This window comes from Scyliorhinus canicula, chromosome 10 (genome assembly GCF_902713615.1).
Source record: "Scyliorhinus canicula chromosome 10, sScyCan1.1, whole genome shotgun sequence".
Taxonomy (NCBI): domain Eukaryota; kingdom Metazoa; phylum Chordata; class Chondrichthyes; order Carcharhiniformes; family Scyliorhinidae; genus Scyliorhinus; species Scyliorhinus canicula.
In genome coordinates, this window is record NC_052155.1 from 170,476,893 (window position 1) to 170,495,956 (window position 19,064).

The 19,064-nt window shown below is 47.9% G+C and overlaps 1 protein-coding gene across 2 annotated transcripts in view; it reads left to right on the forward strand.

Annotated features, from left to right (window-relative positions):
- The window catches only part of LOC119972771 (grainyhead-like protein 2 homolog), a 136,715-nt gene that overhangs the window by 17,836 nt on the left and 99,815 nt on the right, over positions 1–19,064 (forward strand). Inside the window, exons 2-3 of one of the 2 annotated variants that reach the window (XM_038810116.1) lie at positions 13,694–13,883; positions 13,985–14,052. In XM_038810116.1, coding sequence (XP_038666044.1) covers positions 13,694–13,883; positions 13,985–14,052 — 258 coding nt within the window. The remainder of the gene's footprint in view (positions 1–13,693; positions 13,884–13,984; positions 14,053–19,064) is intronic. The other variant, XM_038810117.1, reaches the window with a different exon arrangement.

The window sequence follows — 19,064 nt, forward strand, 5'->3', positions numbered from 1 at the left end:
CCACAGAAAACTGAAGGCCAAATCACTGAGTGTCTTTAAGACAGATAGATAGGATCGTGATTAATAAGGTGAACAGGGGAATGTGGTGAGAAACATATCAGCCATGGTTAAATGGGAGAGCAGACTTAATGGGCCAAATGGTCCAATTTTGCTCCTATGTCTTTTTTAAAAATAAATTTAGAGTACCCAATACATTTTTCCAATTAAGGGGCAATTCAGCGTGGCCAATCCACCTAGCCTGCACATCTTTGGGTTGTGGGGGCGAAACCCACTTGCTCCTATGTCTTATGGTGTTGTGGTGTTTCAAGCCTTGCGTCATTTCCACTACGAAAGAATCCTTACTTCTACCTCTCTCTGTGCTCAACTGCTCAGTCATGCCTTTGTCACCTGAATGGTAGATTTCTCCTTTCTGGCCTCCGCCTATCCAACTTCCATAGACTCCAGCTTGACCAAAATTAAATCACTGCCCCCCCCCCCCCCCCCCCCCCAGCCATGCTAATCGCTATTTAAACGTAAGACCCCGTCTTCAAATCTTTCCATGTCCTCACTCCATCCTATCTCTGCAGCCTCCTCCAGAGTTTGCATCCGTTCATTTTGATCTCTGCAGCCTATCCTCCCTTGATCCCGTCTTTGCTGATAGAGCCTTTAGCCACAATGGACCTGTCGTCTGGAATTTCTTAAGACCCCTCCCTATCTCCATTTTTCAAAAGCTCCTTAAAATGTATCTTTTGGCTCACCCCTATTGAACACCTCCCTGTAGCTTAACATTTATTCACATTACCTCTTTTATCTAATTTTTGTCTCCATCTCGCTTGGGTTTTTACATTTTTATGTGAAATATTGTTGTTACATCCATTGTTTTGAGCCGTTTACCCACCAGTTTTAACTGAATGAAACACGGTGGGCGGGATTTACCGGCTGTTCACACTGGTCAGTAAATCCAGCCCGACATGTTAGATTTACTTTTTTTTGTCTCAGGTAGCCTTAACAGGAGATGATAGGTGGTGCAGTCGACTAAATACTTGATTACACAGTATTGTGGGATCAGAGATCCTTTGAATGCCTGCCCTTTGTCATGGCTACCATCCCATTTCCTTAACCCTGCCCCCCCCCCCCCCCCCCCCCCCCCCCCCCGTCACCATCAGAAACACAGCTATTCCAAGACCCCACTTTTCCCTGTGCGCAATCGTTTTACGGTATCTTGTACCACTTCAAATCTGTTGGAAGGGAAAATACTTAAAATAAGTGTTAAAACTGGGAAAAAGCATGGATGTGTGTGTGCAGCTGGTTAATATGAAAGATTTGCAGAGCTGTGAAATAACTGCTTTATCAGTGGTGATAAATGCCCTGAATGTCTGGTAGAGGAAGAACAGAAGGACACGGAACAATGCAATTGGTGGGACCTATGTTTTATTAGCTGCAGGTTCTTTCACCTGTTTGTTCAGCTGAACCAGGAAGTCTGAACTTCCATATTCAGTCTGTATTAGAGTATCTGACACCATTTGTAGTAAATCTCCATAGTCCCAGATCAGCATGGGCCGCTTTCCCCTTTGAGGGGGGAGAGCTGATTGGTGGTGTTTTAACCACACCTCAGGCGAGAGACTAAGGTGAGAAGGTAGGACCTTCTCCTAGTAGTTGTCCAACAGCTACAACTGACCTCTGCACTCTAGGAAGGGGTTTAGAACAAGCAAAAAAGGATTCCTGTTACTGCTGAGTATTCAGTAACCCCAGCTGGGAACTGTTGTCAGTTAAGCACGTTTAGCAATGCTGATGATGTTTGCTGTCTAGATTTCCATGTGAATATTTAGTATTGTTTTTCCAATTAAGGGGCAATTCAGCGTGGCCAATCCACCTACCGCTGCACATCTTTGGGCTGTGGGGGTGAGACCCATGCAGACACGGGGAGAATGTGCAAACTCCACACGGACAGTGACCCAGAGCCGGGATCGAACCTGGGACCTCGGCGTGTGAGGCAGCAATGCTAACCACTGTGCCACCGTGCTGCCCGAAGACTAAGATGGCCTTTTAACGGCCATCAGGATTATTTCAAATATTCTACGCGTCCAAATGTCCTCGATTCTCACTCATAAACACGACTTTTCACTGCATCCTTTTTTCATGCAGGCCATCAGAAAGTCAGTTTTTGATTCTGGTGCTTCATATTTGACTCCTTATAGTGTGTTGGGGCTTGGGGGAGTTTGGGGGTCATGTCAGGGGCTCGAGAGAGCGGGACGCCATTTATAAATGGCGTCCCGATCTCTTGCTGTGCCGAGGAGTTCAGCGAGTGGAGCTCCTCAGTGCAAAAGACGAGGCGAAGCACAGCCTCGACGGGGAGTTCCCCGGCTGAGGTCCCCGATCTACCCGGATGGGTTTCAGATAGTGGGGTGTATTTCTGCGCTCCAAGCACTGGGAAACATACGGCTAATCTCACGCTATGGAACTCTGTCCCTATTAGGGTAGATCGCGCCCATTATTTTGGTGTCTATTGTTTTGCTCTGCTCGAATCGAAATCGACTGAACAGGATCCAGGTCCAACCCTCTGGCAAGGCAACTCCAGAATTACATTTTTAAATAAGTATATTTGTTGCGATTTTACATTTTGGAGAACAATGCAACAAAGTTACAAAACAATAGGGCAGCACGGTAGCATAGTGATTAGCACAATTGCTTCACAGCTCCCAGGGTCCCAGGTTCGATTCCCGGCTTGGGTATCTGTCTGTGCGAAGTCTGAATGTTCTCCCCGTGTGTGTGGGTTTCTTCCGGGTGCTCCGGTTTCCTCCCACAATCCGAAGATGTGCAGGTTAGGTGGATTGGCCATGCTAAATTGCCCTTAGTGTTGGGTGTGGTTACTGGGTTATGGGGATAGGGTGGATGTATGGGCATGGGTAGGGTGCTCTTTCCAAGAGCCGGTGCAGACTTGATGGGCCAAATGACCTCCTTCTGCACTGTAAATTCTATGATAATACACCACCCTGAGCAAGGAGAAAAGCAATGGCTTAACATCCACAGAATGGAACAGGGGGAACAACATCACAACTGGCACGATACAGTCACTGGACAAAACTAGTTACTCATATCGCCCCACCGGAAACCGAGAGAGAAACTGGATAAGATCATGAAAATATGGCAAAATGGTGCACACCCTCCCACGCTGCACAAGCCCACAATCATCACGAGGAATCAGGATAAACTTCCTGTGCCATGATGGGTGCAGACCAAAGTACACCCCTCTCAACACCGGCTGCGCCATCACCACCAATGACCCATCACAGCCTCCTCTTTCTGGATATCAGACCTGTCTGCGCTGAGGTAGGCGCCAAGAATGGATTTGTCATTCCAACCGTTATAAAAACACAAGAAAATACACGGACACCCCACTTCCAAAGGGAGTTACATACATTCCACACGATAATAATAATCTTTATTGTCCCAAGCAGCTTTAAATTAACACTGCAATGAAGTTACTGTGTAAATCCCCTAGTTGCCACACTTCGGCGCCTGTTCGGGTACACCGAGGGGGAATTGAGAATGTTCAACTTGCCTAACAACATGTCTTTCGAACCCCAGTCCTCTCCAGGATACAAATTCTGCCCAGGCCAACGAAGGATAAAGGATTCTTAAATTCAAATAACATTTCAAAAAATTAATTAGCAGGGTGGCGCCGTGGTTAGCACTGCTGCCTCACGGCGCTGAGGACCCGGGTTCGAATCCCGGCCCCGAGTCGCCGCCCCCCCCCCCCCCCGGCCAACAACCCAAAGATGTGCAGACTAGGTGGATTGGCCACGCTAAATTGCCCCTTAATTAGAAAAAATGAATTGGGTACTCTAAATTTATTTTACAAAATTAATCCAAAAGAGAAACCCAAAATGAATGAGCTCTAACTGGGGGGCTATCCTCAAACTCAGTGGGGACTGAACTAACCCTACAATCCTATCCACCTACCCTTCTCCGGCCCTGCTCCACTCCTCTTCCTTGTAAACCAAAGGATTAAAACTGCACAAATCACATTTCCCATAATTAACTCAGTATGATTTTACTAGAATGGGATAATCAACAACACAGGACATCACACTCACATTTTGAACTCCCCTGCAGGAAAAAAGATAGTAATATGTAATCAACATCATCATCAACCGGGAATAACGTTCAAGATTATGGAAGAATGCAGGGAAAATTGCAGGATAAAGACTTCCATATCACATGAGAAGGTGAAGAATAAAGCGGGATCAACATGGACTCTTCAGGATCCCTCAAGGATTCCCGCAATCAAAGCACATACACCATCACTTCCACCATGCAGTCCCTCCAATGCCCAGGCCGTCCACAACCTAGGCCCCGGCCGGGGGAGAATAACTCTAACCACTCGGCTTCCAACCCTTCACGACAAACATTGAGAATAGGATGTTATAGGACAAGTGATTGGTGGGCCCAACCGACCCCTGGCCTCAAAAATAGGATAAAGTGTATTCCATCAAATTTGATGCACCCAGCCTCCAAATCAAGATTATCAAAGCATGGCAGTCAATTTTTGAACTCAATTGGGAACTCGCGTCCCACCTGTGTGGCTTCACAGTGCTAGGGTTCCAGGTTCGATTCCCCGCTGGGTCACTGTCTGTGCGGAGTCTGCACGTTCTCCCCGTGGCTGCATGGGTTTCCTCCGGGTGCTCTGCTTTCCTCCCACAGTCCAAAGATGTGCAGGTTAGGTGGATTGGCCACGATAAATTGCCCTTAGTGACCAAAAATGTTAGGAGGGGTTATTGGATTACGGGGATAGGGTGGAAGTGAGGGCTTATGTGGGTTGGTGCAGACTCGATGAGCCGAATGGCCTCCTTCTGCACTGTATGTTCTAAGTAAAAGATAGACTTGCATTTACGTAGTAATGTTCACGGCCACGGAATGTCTCAAAGTGCTTTATGGCTAGTGAGGTATTTTTGAAATGTGGTCATTGTTGTATTGTGGTAAAAGAGGCAGTCGATTGGCCCACAGCAAACTCCCACAAACAGCAATAACATAATGACCAGATGATCTGTTTCTGTAATGTTAATTGAGGAAGCCCGGTCACAGTGGATAAGTCTTGCTGCTCGTCTTTGAAATCGTTCCAATTGTATTTTTCACATCTACCCGAGCAAGTGGATGGGACCTCAGCTGAACATCTCATCGGAAAGGCGACATCTCTGAGAGAGCCACATCTCCGACAGTGCCACACTCCTTCACGCCCCACTGGGAATGTCAGTCTTGATTTGGGACTTGTGACTCGGGCAAGAATGTTGCTACCTGACTGGCATTTCCAATTCTCGGGCCTGGAATAATTCTGAGATTTTCAATCCAATGAGATGTTTGCAACGTTCAAAGTTTACTGTTTGTGACCATATGCTTTTTTTTTCACACCCCAATTTTCTCTTTCCTATTTTAGGGGCTGGTTTAGCACAGGGCTAAATCGCTGGCTTTGAAAGCAGACCCAGGCAGGCCAGCAGCACGGTTCAATTCCCGCACCAGCCTCCCCGAACAGGCGCCGGAATGTGGCGACTAGGGGCTTTTCACGGTAACTTCATTTGAAGCCTACTCGTGACAATAAGCGATTTTCATTTCATTTATTTAAAGTAGCCATGATGTGGAGATGCCGGCGTTGGACTGGGGTGAGCACAGTAAGAAATCTTACAACACCAGGTTAAAGCCCAACAGGTTTGTTTGGAATCACTGGCTTTCGGAGCACAGGTGATGAAGGAGCAGTGCTCCGAAAGCTGGTGATTGCAAACAAACCTGTTGGACTTTAACCTGGTGTTTTAAGACTTCTTACTCTTTTCTAAAGGCATTAAAAGGCATTGGTTCCACCTGGGTTTATGATTTTGATGATTCGCAAAGGGAATTCCCCTCATTCTTTCTGAAATGAATCATCTTTAGTGGTTCTCCCACCAGCTTAGTTGAGACACATTGACAATGGCCTAGCTGCAGGTCAGCTATCTTCCCTCCCTGTCAAAGACCTACTAAAAAAGTGGGGGAGTTTGCTGAACAAATACAATGAAATGAACCGAATTATCTTCTGAGTGAAACAAATGAACAGGAGTTCAGGGTTTAATATCCATTTCCACTTCACTCTCCGTTAACGGGAGCTAAATTGGATCTTGGACTGGGATGTGTGATTAACCTGGACCGATTGATTGAAATGTCGGCTGTTTGTCAACTGTGTGTTTGCCTGATCGTTAAACTGATTGTCGCATGCTAATTGTGCTGTTTGTTCATTGCATGCATCAGCAAGGGACTGAAGTTAAAGCACTGCTTTAAGACAGCCCACATCTCTATGTTCTTGCTAGAACAGCCTGGGAAACAGTGAAGAATGGCACAAGACGGGAGACAACGGTTCCCAAAGTTATCAGACGACACGTTGGTGGGCTTGTTGGAAGAGGTGAAAAGTAGGAGGGAGGTCCTGTAAATGTAATGCAATGGGAGGCCCTCCAATACGTGCTTGGAAAGCAGAGTGAGCAGATAGCAGTGCCATTCAGTGACAGGAGTCTAGCCTTGAAGACCTGCAAGCAATTTCGTAAGGAGAACAGTGACCTCATACAAATGGCCAAGCTCACTAAATGCATCTGCAAGTGTTGCACCCTACCAACTGCACCACCTACCTCACACCCTCCTCAATTCACCACACCCATCACTCACCAGGGTGATCGATTCTCAGGGGATGAATTAATGGACACTTTGGCATGGGGAAGCTCTATGACTGGGTGTCTGAGGAAGTAACAAGGAAGTTAGACAAAGGAGAACCAGCGGACGTGATTTATTTAGATTTCCAGAAGGTCTTTGACAAGGTGCCGCATAGGAGACTGTTAAATAAGCTAAGAGCCTATGGTGTTCAGGGTAATATCCTGGCATGGATCGAGGATTGGCTGACTGGCAGAAGGCAGAGAGTGGGGATAAAGGGGTCTTTTTCAGGATGACAGCCGGTGACTAGTGGTGTGCCTCAGTGGTCGGTGCTGGGACCACAACTTTTCACAATATACATTAATGATCTGGAAGAAGGAACTGAAGGCACTGTTGCTGAGTTTGCAGATGATACAAAGATCTGTAGAGAGACAGGTAGTATTGAGGAAGCAGGGGGGCTACAGAAGGACTTGAACAGGCTAGGAGAGTGGACAAAGAAGTGGCAGATGGAATACAAAATGTGGAAAAGTGTGAAGTTGTGCACTTTGGAAGGAGAAATGGAGGTATAGACAATTTTCTAAATGGGGAGATGCTTAGGAAATCAGAAACACAAAGGGACTTGGGGAATCCTTGTTCACGATTCTCTTAAGGTTAACGTGCAGATTCATACGACAGTTAGGAAAGCAAATGCAATGTTGGCATTCATGTCGAGAGGGCGAGAATACAAGACCAGGGATTTCTGAGGCTATACAAGGCTCTGGTCAGACCCTATTTGGAGTAATGTGAGCAGTTTTGGGCCGGGCCTTGGAATGGGTCCAGGGGAGGTTCACAAGAATGATCCCTGGAATGAAGAGCTTGTTGTATGAAGAGCGGTTGAGGACTCTGTGTCTGTACTTGTTGGAACATACTGCGAGGCCTGGATAGAGTGGACGTGGAGAGGATGTTTCCACGTGTCGGGAAAAACTGGAACCAGAGGACACAATCTCAGACTAAAGGGATGATCCTTTAAAACAGGGATGAGAAGAAATTTCTTCAGCCAGAGGCCGGTGAATCTGTAGAACACATTGCCGCAGAAGGCTGTGGAGGCCAAATCACTGAGTGTCTTTAAGACAGAGATTTTTTTTAGAATTAGAACAGTACAGCACAGAACAGGCCCTTCGGCCTTCGATGTTGTGCCGAGCAATGATCACCCTACTTAAACCCACGTAACCCGTATACCCGTAACCCAACAATTCCCCCATTAACCTTACACTACGGGCAATTTAGCATGGCCAATCCATCTAACCCGCACATCTTTGGTCTGTGGGAGGAAACCGGAGTACCCGGAGGAAACCCACGCACACACGGGGAGGACGTGCAGACTCCACACAGACAGTGACCCAGCCGGGAATCGAACCTGGGACCCTGGAGCTGTGAAGCATTGATGCTAACCACCATGCTACCGTGAGGCCCGTAAATAGATAGATAAGTTCTTGATCAAAAAGGGGATCAGGGGTTATGAGGAGAATGCTGGATAATGGAAATCAGAAAAATATCAGCCATGATTGAATGGCAGAGCAGACCCGATTGGCCGAGTGGCCTAATTCTGCTCCTATGTCTTATGGGTGGGGGGGTGTGGGGGCTGTGGTGAGCCGGTGCGAATGCGTTGGGAGGGATGCTGATGACCCTGTGAGTAAGGGGAGAGGGGGTTTCTGCTGATGAACTGGGTGGTTGGTCAGCCTGTCAATTGCCTACCAGCAATGTCCAACAATCGGGGCACATACCGAGCACTCGAATGCTGCACTGCAGCCTCGCGGCCGTAGCACTGCTGCCTCCCTCACGCCCACATTTCACCAATTGCATATACTGCCACCAATGCATCCAAGACAGCTAGTTCACCCAAACAGATTGTATGATGCTCACTGACTCCCTTTCCTCTTCTTCTGCTTCTGCTCAAGAAGGTGCACAACTGGAGGAGACAGTACTGATCTTTATCGGAATGGTAGTTGCTGAGCCCATGGCCAGCAGCAGAGTTGACAATCGAAGAGGACATTATCCTCGTACCTAATCTGCCTTCTCACATGCAATTTCTCCTTCAGCCCGCATTGTCGTTGGATTTACAAGCTGCAGATCCTGTGAGCACACACGTTTCACTGGAGCACACACGTTTCTCTGAAGGGCGGGTTCACGCATGCATCTGTATTTTACTGGGGACCCTGCCCCTGGCTGACTACAAGGATTGGTGGGTGGGTTGTGGGGGTCCGGTTTTTGAGGCCATGGTGGAGGTGAACATGGAGGGAGCTCAACACCTGGGGGGACCCTGTAATGGGCACAGGGAGCCTGTTGAGGAGGAACCATTCTGGCTACTGGCCCATTTGGGAAACCTGCCAGGTTGGGTGCTTAGCGTGGGACTCTCGCTGGGAGTTAAATCCTGGCAGTGGTGGGATGAGGCCCTTAATTTAGCATTAATTGTCAATTTAAGGACTGCTCTTTCGGTGCATCGGTGGATGGGCTTCCTGACGCCACTGCTGGTAACATTCTGGTCGGGGTAGAGTTTGGGGGGGCGTGGTGGCAGGCCATCTGCTGATTTTACATACAAAGAAAAGTGTAGCACAGGAACAGGCCATTCGGCCCTCCAACACTATGCAGACCATGCTGCCCGTCTAAACTAAAATCTTCTGCACTTCTGGGGTCTGTATCCCTCTATTCTCATCCTATTCATGTATTACTCAAGATGTCCCTTAAATGTCACTGTTGTCCCTGCTTCCACCACCTCCTCTGGCAGCGAGTTCCATACACCCACTACTCTGTGTAAAAAAAAACAAAACCTTGCCTCGTACATCTCCTCTAAACCTTGCCTCTCACACCTTAAACCTACGCCCCCTAGTAATTGACCCCTCTACCCTGGGAAAAAGCCTCTGACTATCCACTCTGTCTATGCCCCTCATAATTTTGTAGACCTCTAGCAGGTCACCCCTTAACCACCGTCGTTCCAGTGCGAACAAACCAAATTTATTCAACCGCTTCTCATAGCTAATGCCCTCCATACCAGGCAACATCCTGGTAAATCTCTTCTGCACCCTCTCTAAAGCCTCCACATCCTTCTGGTAGTGTGGCGACCAGAATTGAACACTATACTCCAAGTGTGGCCTGACTAAGGTTCTATACAGCTGCAACATAGAACATAGAACAGTACAGCACAGAACAGGCCCTTCGGCCCTCAATGTTGTGCCGAGCCATGATCACCCTACTCAAACCCACCCTATACCCGTAACCCAACAACCCCCCCTCCCTTAACCTTACTTTTATTAGGACACTACGGGCAATTTAGCATGGCCAATCCACCTAACCCGCACATCTTTGGACTGTGGGAGGAAACCGGAGCACCCGGAGGAAACCCACGCACACAGGGGGAGGACGTGCAGACTCCACACAGACAGTGACCCAGCCAGGAATCGAACCTGGGACCCTGGAGCTGTGAAGCATTTATGCTAACCACCATGCTACCCTGCTGCCCCTGCTACCATGACTTGCCAATTCTTATATTCAATGCACCAGCCAATGAAGGCAAGCATGCCGTATGCCTTCTTGACTACCTTCTCCACCTGTATTGCCCCTTTCAGTGACCTGTGGACGTGTATACCTAGATCTCTCTGACTGTCAATACTCTTGATGGTTCTACCTTTCACTGTATATTCCCTACCTGCATTAGACCTTCCAAAATGCATTACCTCACATTTGTCCGGATTAAACTCCATCTGCCATCTCTCCGCCCAAGTCTCCAAACGATCTAAATCCTGCTGTATCCTCTGATAGTCCTTATCACTATCCGCAATTCCATCAACCTTTGTGTCGTCTGCAAACTTACTAATCAGACCAGTTACATTTTCCTCCAAATCATTTATATGTACTATGAACAGCAAAGGACCCTTTCTTAATTTAAAAATTTAGAGTACCCAATTATTTTTTCGAATTAAGGGGCAATTTAGCATGGCCAATCCACCTACCCTGCACATCTTTGGATTGTGGGGTGAAACCCACGCAGACAAGGGGATAATGTGCAAACTCCACACGGATAGTGACCCAGGGCTGGGATTCGAACCCAGGTCCTCAGCGCCGTAGGCAGCAGTGCTAACCACTGTGCCGCCATGCCGCTCTAAATTTTACATGCTCACTGATAGGGGAGCGTATTGGCTCTGCTGTAGAGGTCACAGAGGGGGACTTTGTTGGGCCAGGTCACAGAGGTTTGCTTGGTGTATTGGAAAGCCATAAAGCTTGTGTGCAATGCAAAAGAGGCTGGAGGACTCCAACACCAACTTGACACAGCGTTTTGGTGGAGCTTGGAGCTTACCCTTCCCAGAGTGGAAGTGGTGGCCAGGCAGGAAGGGGGAATTCCTTTCCCCTGCTTAACATCTACTGTGCTGTGTGAAGTTACGAGAGAATGTTGGCTGGAGCCTTGAAGTGCAAAGTGGCAGCTGATGACATCACGATTTACCTGCCCTGCTTATGACTGCCTGACATTTGCTATGTGGCGCAAATGCCTTCAGTACATTGTCTGGCACAATTCATTTTTTTAAATTATAAATTTAGAGTACCCAATTCACGTTTTCCAATTAAGGGGCAATTTGGCGTGGCCAATCCACCTAGCCTGCACATCTTTGGGTTGTGGGGGTAAAACCCACACAAACAAGGGGAGAAGGTGCAAACTCCACACAAACAGTGACCCAGAGCCGGTATCGAACCTGGGACCTAGGTGCTGTGAGGCAGTAGTGCTAACCACTGCACCACTGTGCTGCCTAGTCTGGCGCAATTCACGGCAGAACTGTGTGTATGTACATTGGATGCCATATGGGTGCTGTGCCCAAACAATGGGGTGTATCACACCTAATTTCACACTCGTATCTGATTTGTATCTTTTAAGTTTGATTTAGGGCAGTGGCAAAGGGTGTTGCTGCCTTGTCTTATATTGTCTATGTCTGCAATGGAGAGTAATTCTATAAACCAGTGATAGCAATCCCAGGATTACTGATGTACAACAGTGTCAGACATTTATTTCTCATGGTGTACTGGCTGAGGTAGAAAGTTGCCTTGGACAGGTGTGCAAACCAGCTGCTATTTTACCAGTCGCCCAGTGTACGCTCCACACGACATTCTGGGCGAAATTCTCCGCCCCCCACGATGGGTGGGAGAATAGCGGGAGGGCCTTCCCGACATTTTTGCCGCCCTCCCGCTATTCCCCCCCCCCCCCCCCCCCCCGCCGAAGTCCCGACCCGAATCGCTGCCGCCGTTTTTTTACGGCCGGCAGCGATTCTCAGCTGTTAGATGGGCCGAAGTCCCAGCCCTTTCCGCCGTTTTTACGAACGGCAAACACACCTGGTCTTGCCGTTCGTAAAAACGGCGTCACAAACTCGCTATTAATAACCATGGCACCGATTGGCACGGCCGTACCATGGCCGTGCCAAGGGTGCCATGGGCCCGCGATCGGTGGGCACCGATCGCGGGCAGCGGGCCCGATGCCCGCGCACTACTTGTCCTTCCGCCGCCCCGCAGTATCCATTCGCGGGGCGGCTGAGGGGCAACCCGGCCCGCGCATGCGCGGGTTTCGTGCAAAAACGCGATGACATCACCCGCGCATGCGCGGGTTTGAGTCTTCCAAACTGCGCATGCGCGGCTGACGTCATATGACGCGTCAGCCGGCGCTAACTCCGGCAAGCGGGCTTAACGATTTTCGTTAAGCCCGTCTTGCCGGAGCCTACGGCGTCGGGCTGCTAGCCCCGACCGGGGACCAGAATCGGTCCCCCGTCGGGAAGGGGCGCGCTGCCGTAAAACCCGCCCGGGTTTTACGCCAGCTTTACGATTTCTCCCGTTTTGGGAGAATCTCACCCTCTGTATCATTAACTTCTTTGGAACTGAATATTGGATAGGGTGTGTAGGATATGATAATCTCCATTTACTGTTACCATCTGAGACTAATTTTGATCACACAATGGTGGCATGGGGCATGGTGGTTAGCACTGCTGCCTCACAGTGCCAGGGACCGGATTCAATTCTGGCCTTGGCTGACTGTGTGGAGTTTGCACTTTCTCGCCGTGTCTTTCTCCCCTTGTCTGCGTGGGTTTCCTTCTACAATCCAAAGATGTGCAGGTTAGGTGGATTGAAATGAAATGAATGAAAATCGCTTATTGTCACAAGTAGGCTTCAAATGAAGTTACTGTGAAAAGCCCCTCGTCGCCACATTCCGGTGCCACATTCCGGCGCCTGTGCGGGGAGGCTGTTACGGGAATTGAACCGTGCTGCTGGCCTGCCTTGGTCTGCTTTCAAAGCCAGCTCTTTGGCCATGCTAAATTGCCCCTAAGTGACAGGGATGTGCAGGTTAGGTCATGGGGTTACAGGGATAGGGCGGAGTGGTCTTGGGGTAGAGTGCTACTTCGAAGGGTCGGCGCAGACCCGATGGGCTGAATGGCCTCCTTTAGCACTGAGGAGTCTATGATTCTATGTGGTTAAGGGCGGCACGGCGGTGCAGTGGTTAGGACTGCTGCCCACGGCATTGAGGACCCAGGTCACTGTCTGTGTGGAGTTTGCACAATCTCCCCATGTCTGCATGGGTTTCACCCCCCACAGCCCAAAGATGTGCAGGTTGGGTGAATTGACCACGTTAAAATTGCCCCTTAATTAGGAAAAAAAAATTGGGTACTCTAAATTAATTTTTTAAATGATTCTATATGGTGATACGGCCACTTTTATTGTCAGTCTCGTTATCCTGAGAATGTGATACACTTGGTTTTGCAACGGAGTGGTTTGCTGGGCGATTGAGAGTCCTGCGGGGCCTGGCCGACCAGCAGTGATGGGTTATAAGACAAACCAGCAGCTTCAGAGTGATTTTTGTCATCTCTTGTGCCAACCCTCAAACTGAGTGAAGTCAGTTTCACACCTTTCTCTGGGAAAATTAAAATTTGTGATCGCTGCTTGTTGGTCTATTGTAACCACTGCAGTACACCATCATACCCGTTGTAATATTTGTTCAAATATCTGCTCCAAACGGTAATTGAATTTTTTTCTCTTCTTTTGCCAGCAGTAAGCGCTTGGTGGTAGTATTACAGAATGACACAAACCTCCATTCCCGGCGTGCCTACACAAGCGAAGATGAGGCCTGGAAATCCTACCTTGAAAATCCATTGACAGCCGCCACGAAAGCAATGATGAGCATCAATGGTGATGAAGATAGTGCTGCTGCCTTAGGATTGCTTTACGATTACTACAAGGTCTGTCTGTTTATAAATAACAGTTACCGGCTTGTGCTCAGTCTTCCCTTCTGGGTCCGCGTTGCTGTTATATTCATACTTTGAATTTGTTCTGTCGTTAGGTCCCTAGGGACAAGAGACTCATGCCAATTGGTAAAGTAGCTGACACACAGGATGATCAGGAAAAAAGGTATGTTGTGTTAACGTGGTTAGCCCCGTATAACCTTTTATGGCGAATGAGACATTTTCTCTCTGATAGAAGAATGAGAACAGTGAGCAGGATGGAGTGCACGCTCTTGCTTCCACAGCAAGGCGTCGCTCCACATACAATAGTTTCTTCCCTTCTCGGAGGTGGGATTCTCTCCAAAGTGAAACATTCACCACTCCCCGTTTGCCTACAGAACTGATCGCACCCTCCCACATCAGGGAAATCTCTCTTATTGCTACCAGTGAATCGCACGGTAGCACAGTGGTTAGCACTGTCGATTCACAGCTCCTGGGTTCGATTCCCAACTTGGGTCACGGGCTGTGCGGAGTCTGCATGTTCCCCCCCCCCCAATGTCTGCGTGGGTTTCCTCCGGGTGCTCCGGTTTCCTCCCGCAAGTCCCGAAAGATGTGCTTGTTCGGTGAATTGGGCATTCTGAATTCTGCCTCGGTGTACCTGATTGTGGCGACTAGGGGCTTTTCGCAGTAACTTCATTGCAGTGATAATGTAAACCGACTTGTGACAATTAAGATTATTATCTGTACAACTTTGGCTGCTGCCAAAACTAACTTATTAAAAGCCAGAGGGAGCCAGGGGAAAAAAATACCAGGCACAGAATGACCACAGCGGGATTTACGTAAGTACAGTTTGACACCAAGATGGGAAAGGCTGCAAATAGCGAGCATGATTAATGTATTATAGACTTGATATCGTGGAAGGCTCATACAGGCCATTAATGAGAGTTCTCAGTCCATCTTAGAACATAAGAACATAAGAACTAGGAGCAGGAGTAGGCCATCTGGCCCCTCGAGCCTGCTCCGCCATTCAATTAGATCATGGCTGATCTTTTGTGGACTCAGCTCCACTTTCCGGCCCGAACACCATAACCCTTAATCCCTTTATTCTTCAAAAATCTATCTATCTTTACCTTAAAAACATGTAATGAAGGAGCCTCAACTGCTTCACTGGGCAAGGAATTCCATAGATTCACAACCCTTTGGGTAAAGAAGTTCCTCCTAAACTCAGTCCTAAATCTACTTCCCCTTATTTTGAGGCTATGTCCCCTAGTTCTGCTTTCACCCGCCAGTGGAAACAACCTGCCCGCATCTATCCTATCTATTCCCTTCATAATTTTAAATGTTTCTATAAGATCCCCCCTCATCCTTCTAAATTCCAATGAGTACAGTCCCAGTCTACTCAACCTCTCCTCATAATCCAACCCCTTCAGCTCTGGGATTAACCTAGTGAATCTCCTCTGCACACCCTCTAGTGCCAGTACGTCCTTTCTCAAGTAAGGAGACCAAAACTGAACACAATACTCCAGGTGTGGCCTCACTAACACCTTATACAATTGCAACATAACCTCCCTAGTCTTAAACTCCATCCCTCTAGCAATGAAGGACAAAATTCCATTTGCCTTCTTAATCACCTGTAAACCAACCTTCTGTGACTCATGCACTAGCACACCCAAGTCTCTCTGCACAGCGGCATGCTTTAATATTTTATCGTTTAAATAATAATCCCGTTTGCTGTTATTCCTACCAAAATGGATAACCTCACATTTGTCAACATTGTATTCCATCTGCCAGACCCTAGCCCATTCACTTAACCTATCCAAATCCCTCTGCAGACTTCCAGTATCCTCTGCACTTTTCGCTTTACCACTCATCTTAGTGTCATCTGCAAACTTGGACACATTGCCCTTGGTCCCCAACTCCAAATCATCTATGTAAATTGTGAACAATTGTGGGCCCAACACGGATCCCTGAGGGACACCACTAGCTACTGATTTCCAACCAGAGAAACACCCATTAATCCCCACTCTTTGCTTTCTATTAATTAACCAATCCTCTATCCATGCTACTACTTTACCCTTAATGCCATGCATCTTTATCTTATGCAGCAACCTTTTGTGTGGCACCTTGTCAAAGGCTTTCTTTGGCCAGTATAGGTTATAATGGCTTGAGCCCAAAAGTTTTGTGCCATTTATCTGATGTAGGGTCTGCCGGGATAAACTCGGGTGGCTGATGTACTGGGGTCAGTCATATAAAAGAATTTCCAGCTGCTCACAAAGCTCAGAATTTCATTGGTTTATCTGACACAACACTCTTTTTTTAAAACAATTTAGAGCACCCAATTATTTTTTCCAATTAAGGGGCAATTTAGCATGGCCAATCCACCTAACCTGCACATCTTTGGGTTGTGGGGGCGAAACCCACGCAGACACGGGGAGAATGTGCAAACTCCACACGGACAGTGACCCAGGGCTCGAACCCGGGTCCTCAGTGCCATAGGCAGCAATGCTAACCACTGAGCCACCGTGCTCTTACCAACACTCTTAACCACCGGGTGCATCTACTGATTAAAGTTCAGAAGAGCCGCTGATGTATTTGAATTGCGCCATTTGCAGTTTAAAGCAGCTCGTTTTCCAAGTAAAATGAAGGTGTGAGAATGCGGGGAATATGCAGCAGGTCTGTGAGCTGTGTGAAGTGAAGCACCAGGTTAATGATCCTGATGTGTCCATCCAGCAGGATATCAGGAGGAAAGACTGCCTCATTCCAACATTGTCAACAAAATTGCCACTTTGTTATTCAAATTACTTGACTGCCCTGCCTACTCTCAAATTGTGCAAATGTTTTTGAGGGTGTTAATGGCTTCAGCCAAACAAAAGATTCGCATTAATACAAAGTATTGAGTTTAGTAGGCCCATTCACACTTGCCTTATCCTGACCCGCACAGAACACGATTACCAATGTACGAATGAAACTAAGATTTAGTGAGGAGCAGTTTGGTTTGTACTGAAATTAAAAAAAATTTTTTTTGTTTCATTTGATTAAATGTTTAACATTGGAAATTGAGGGGGTGGCATGTGGCGCAGTGGTTAGCACTGGGTCTGTGGCGCTGAGGACCCGGGTTCAAATCCCGGCACTGTCCGTGTGGAGTTTGCACATTCTCCCCGTGTCTGCGTGGCTTTCACCCCCACAACCCAAAGATGTGCAGGTTAGGTGGATTAGCCACACTAAATTGCCCCTTAATTGGAAAAGAAAAATAACTGGCTCTTCTAAATTTAAAAAAAACATTGGAAATTGATCTTTGGGACCCAAGAAATCATATCTTCCATGGGCGGCAAGGTGGCACAGTGGTTAGCGCTGCTGCCGCACAGTGCCAGGGATCTGGATTCAATTCCGGCCTTGGGTGTCTGTGTGGAGTTTGCACTTTCTCCCTGTGTCTGCGTGGGTTTCCTCACCCAGCCCAAAGATGTGCAGGTCAGGTGGATTGGCCATTCTATATTGCCCCTTAGTGTCCAAAGGTTAGGTGGGGTTACGGGGATAGGGTGGGACGGTGGACCTAAGAACTCGATGGGCCTAATGGCCTCCTTATGCACTTTAGGGATTCTATGATTCAATGAAAGTGTAATGAGTCGTGGAGCTAACGAGGACCCTCTGAAGTAAAAACATAAAATGCAGGAAATGTGGAGGAACAAAGTTAAATTCTCGAGCCCAGGATCGACGCAAGTTTGGAAATTGGAGATTTTTGACTGAATTTTGACTGAAATTACCTGTATTGTGGGCTTGAGAGAATTCCTCCCAAAGTAATAAGAAAGCAGGAGATTTTGGGCGGGATTCCCGGCAGCGTGCCATTCGCTGGCGGCGGGATTCTCTCCTCCCACCGCTTGTCAATGGGATTTTCCATTGAAGCCGCCCCATGCTGCCGGGAAACCTGCAGGCGGGGGTGCGCTGCCAGTGGGAATAGTGAATCCCAACGGCCGGAGAATTCCTGCCCTAGGGCCTGGTATCCAATCAAGACGCTGGTTGATATTATACCAATGTAATCTGCCTGAAGCCAAACTGGTGACTAACACAAAATACCAATTCCAGAGGCATTCCTACTCACTGAGCATCATTTTCATCTGATGACAGGCTGGCTGGAAAAGCGCATTGCTCACCTCTGAGTCTTATTGATATCTGGGAAAATGAAAGTACCTCAAAGTATCAACTGCAACTTCTGAGTTACTGGATGTCTTTTTTTAAAATTTAGAGTACCCAATCAATTTTTTCCAATTAAGGGGCAATTTAGCGTGGCCAATCTACCTAGCCTGCCCATCTTTGGGTTGTGGGGGGCGAAACCCACACAGACACGGGGAGAATGTGCAAACTCCACACGGACAGTGACCCAGAGCTGTGATCGAACCTGGGCCTCGGCGCCGTGAGGCTGCAGAGTTACTGGATGTATGTAGTGCTACAGATCAACCACTGTTTCATCATTGCCAGAGATGTTTTTATTCCGCTCTGCAGCGGACGTGCAACTGAACGGGTAACCCAGAGACCTGAACTAATGCTCAGGGGACACGTGTTCAAATACTGGCACGGCAACTGGAGACATTTAAATTCAATTAATTGAAATGGGGGCGGTATGGTGGCACATGGGCAGCACGCACGGTGGTTAGCACTGCTGTCTCACAGTGCCAGGGACCCTGGTTTGATTCCGAACTCGGGAGACCGTGGTGTTTGCACGTTCTCCTCATGTCTGCATGGGTTTCCTCCGGGTTCTCTGGTTTCTTCCCACAATCCAAAGATGTGCAGGTTAGGTGGATTAGCCATGATAAATTGCTCCTTCGTGTTCAGAGGCTTAGGTGGTGTTACGGGGATAGGGCAGGGGATTGGGCCGAGGCAGAATACTCTTTCGGAGGGTTGGTGCAGACTTGATGGGCCAACTGATCTTCTGCGCTGTAGGGAATCTATGATTCTATAAAAGCTAGTCTCAGTGATGACGACCATGAAATGACTGGATAGTTGAATTCTGCTGGTTCACCAATGTCCTTTAAGGAAGGAAATCATGTCCCTACCCAGTCTGGCCTATATGTGATTCCAGATCCAAAGCAATGACGTTGGCTCTTGGGTGTCCCATGAAATGGCACAGCAAGCCATCCAGTTGTATGGCAGAGATAACAAAGCAGACAATCCCCTGGACAACATTTAGGCTTGGGCAGATAAGCG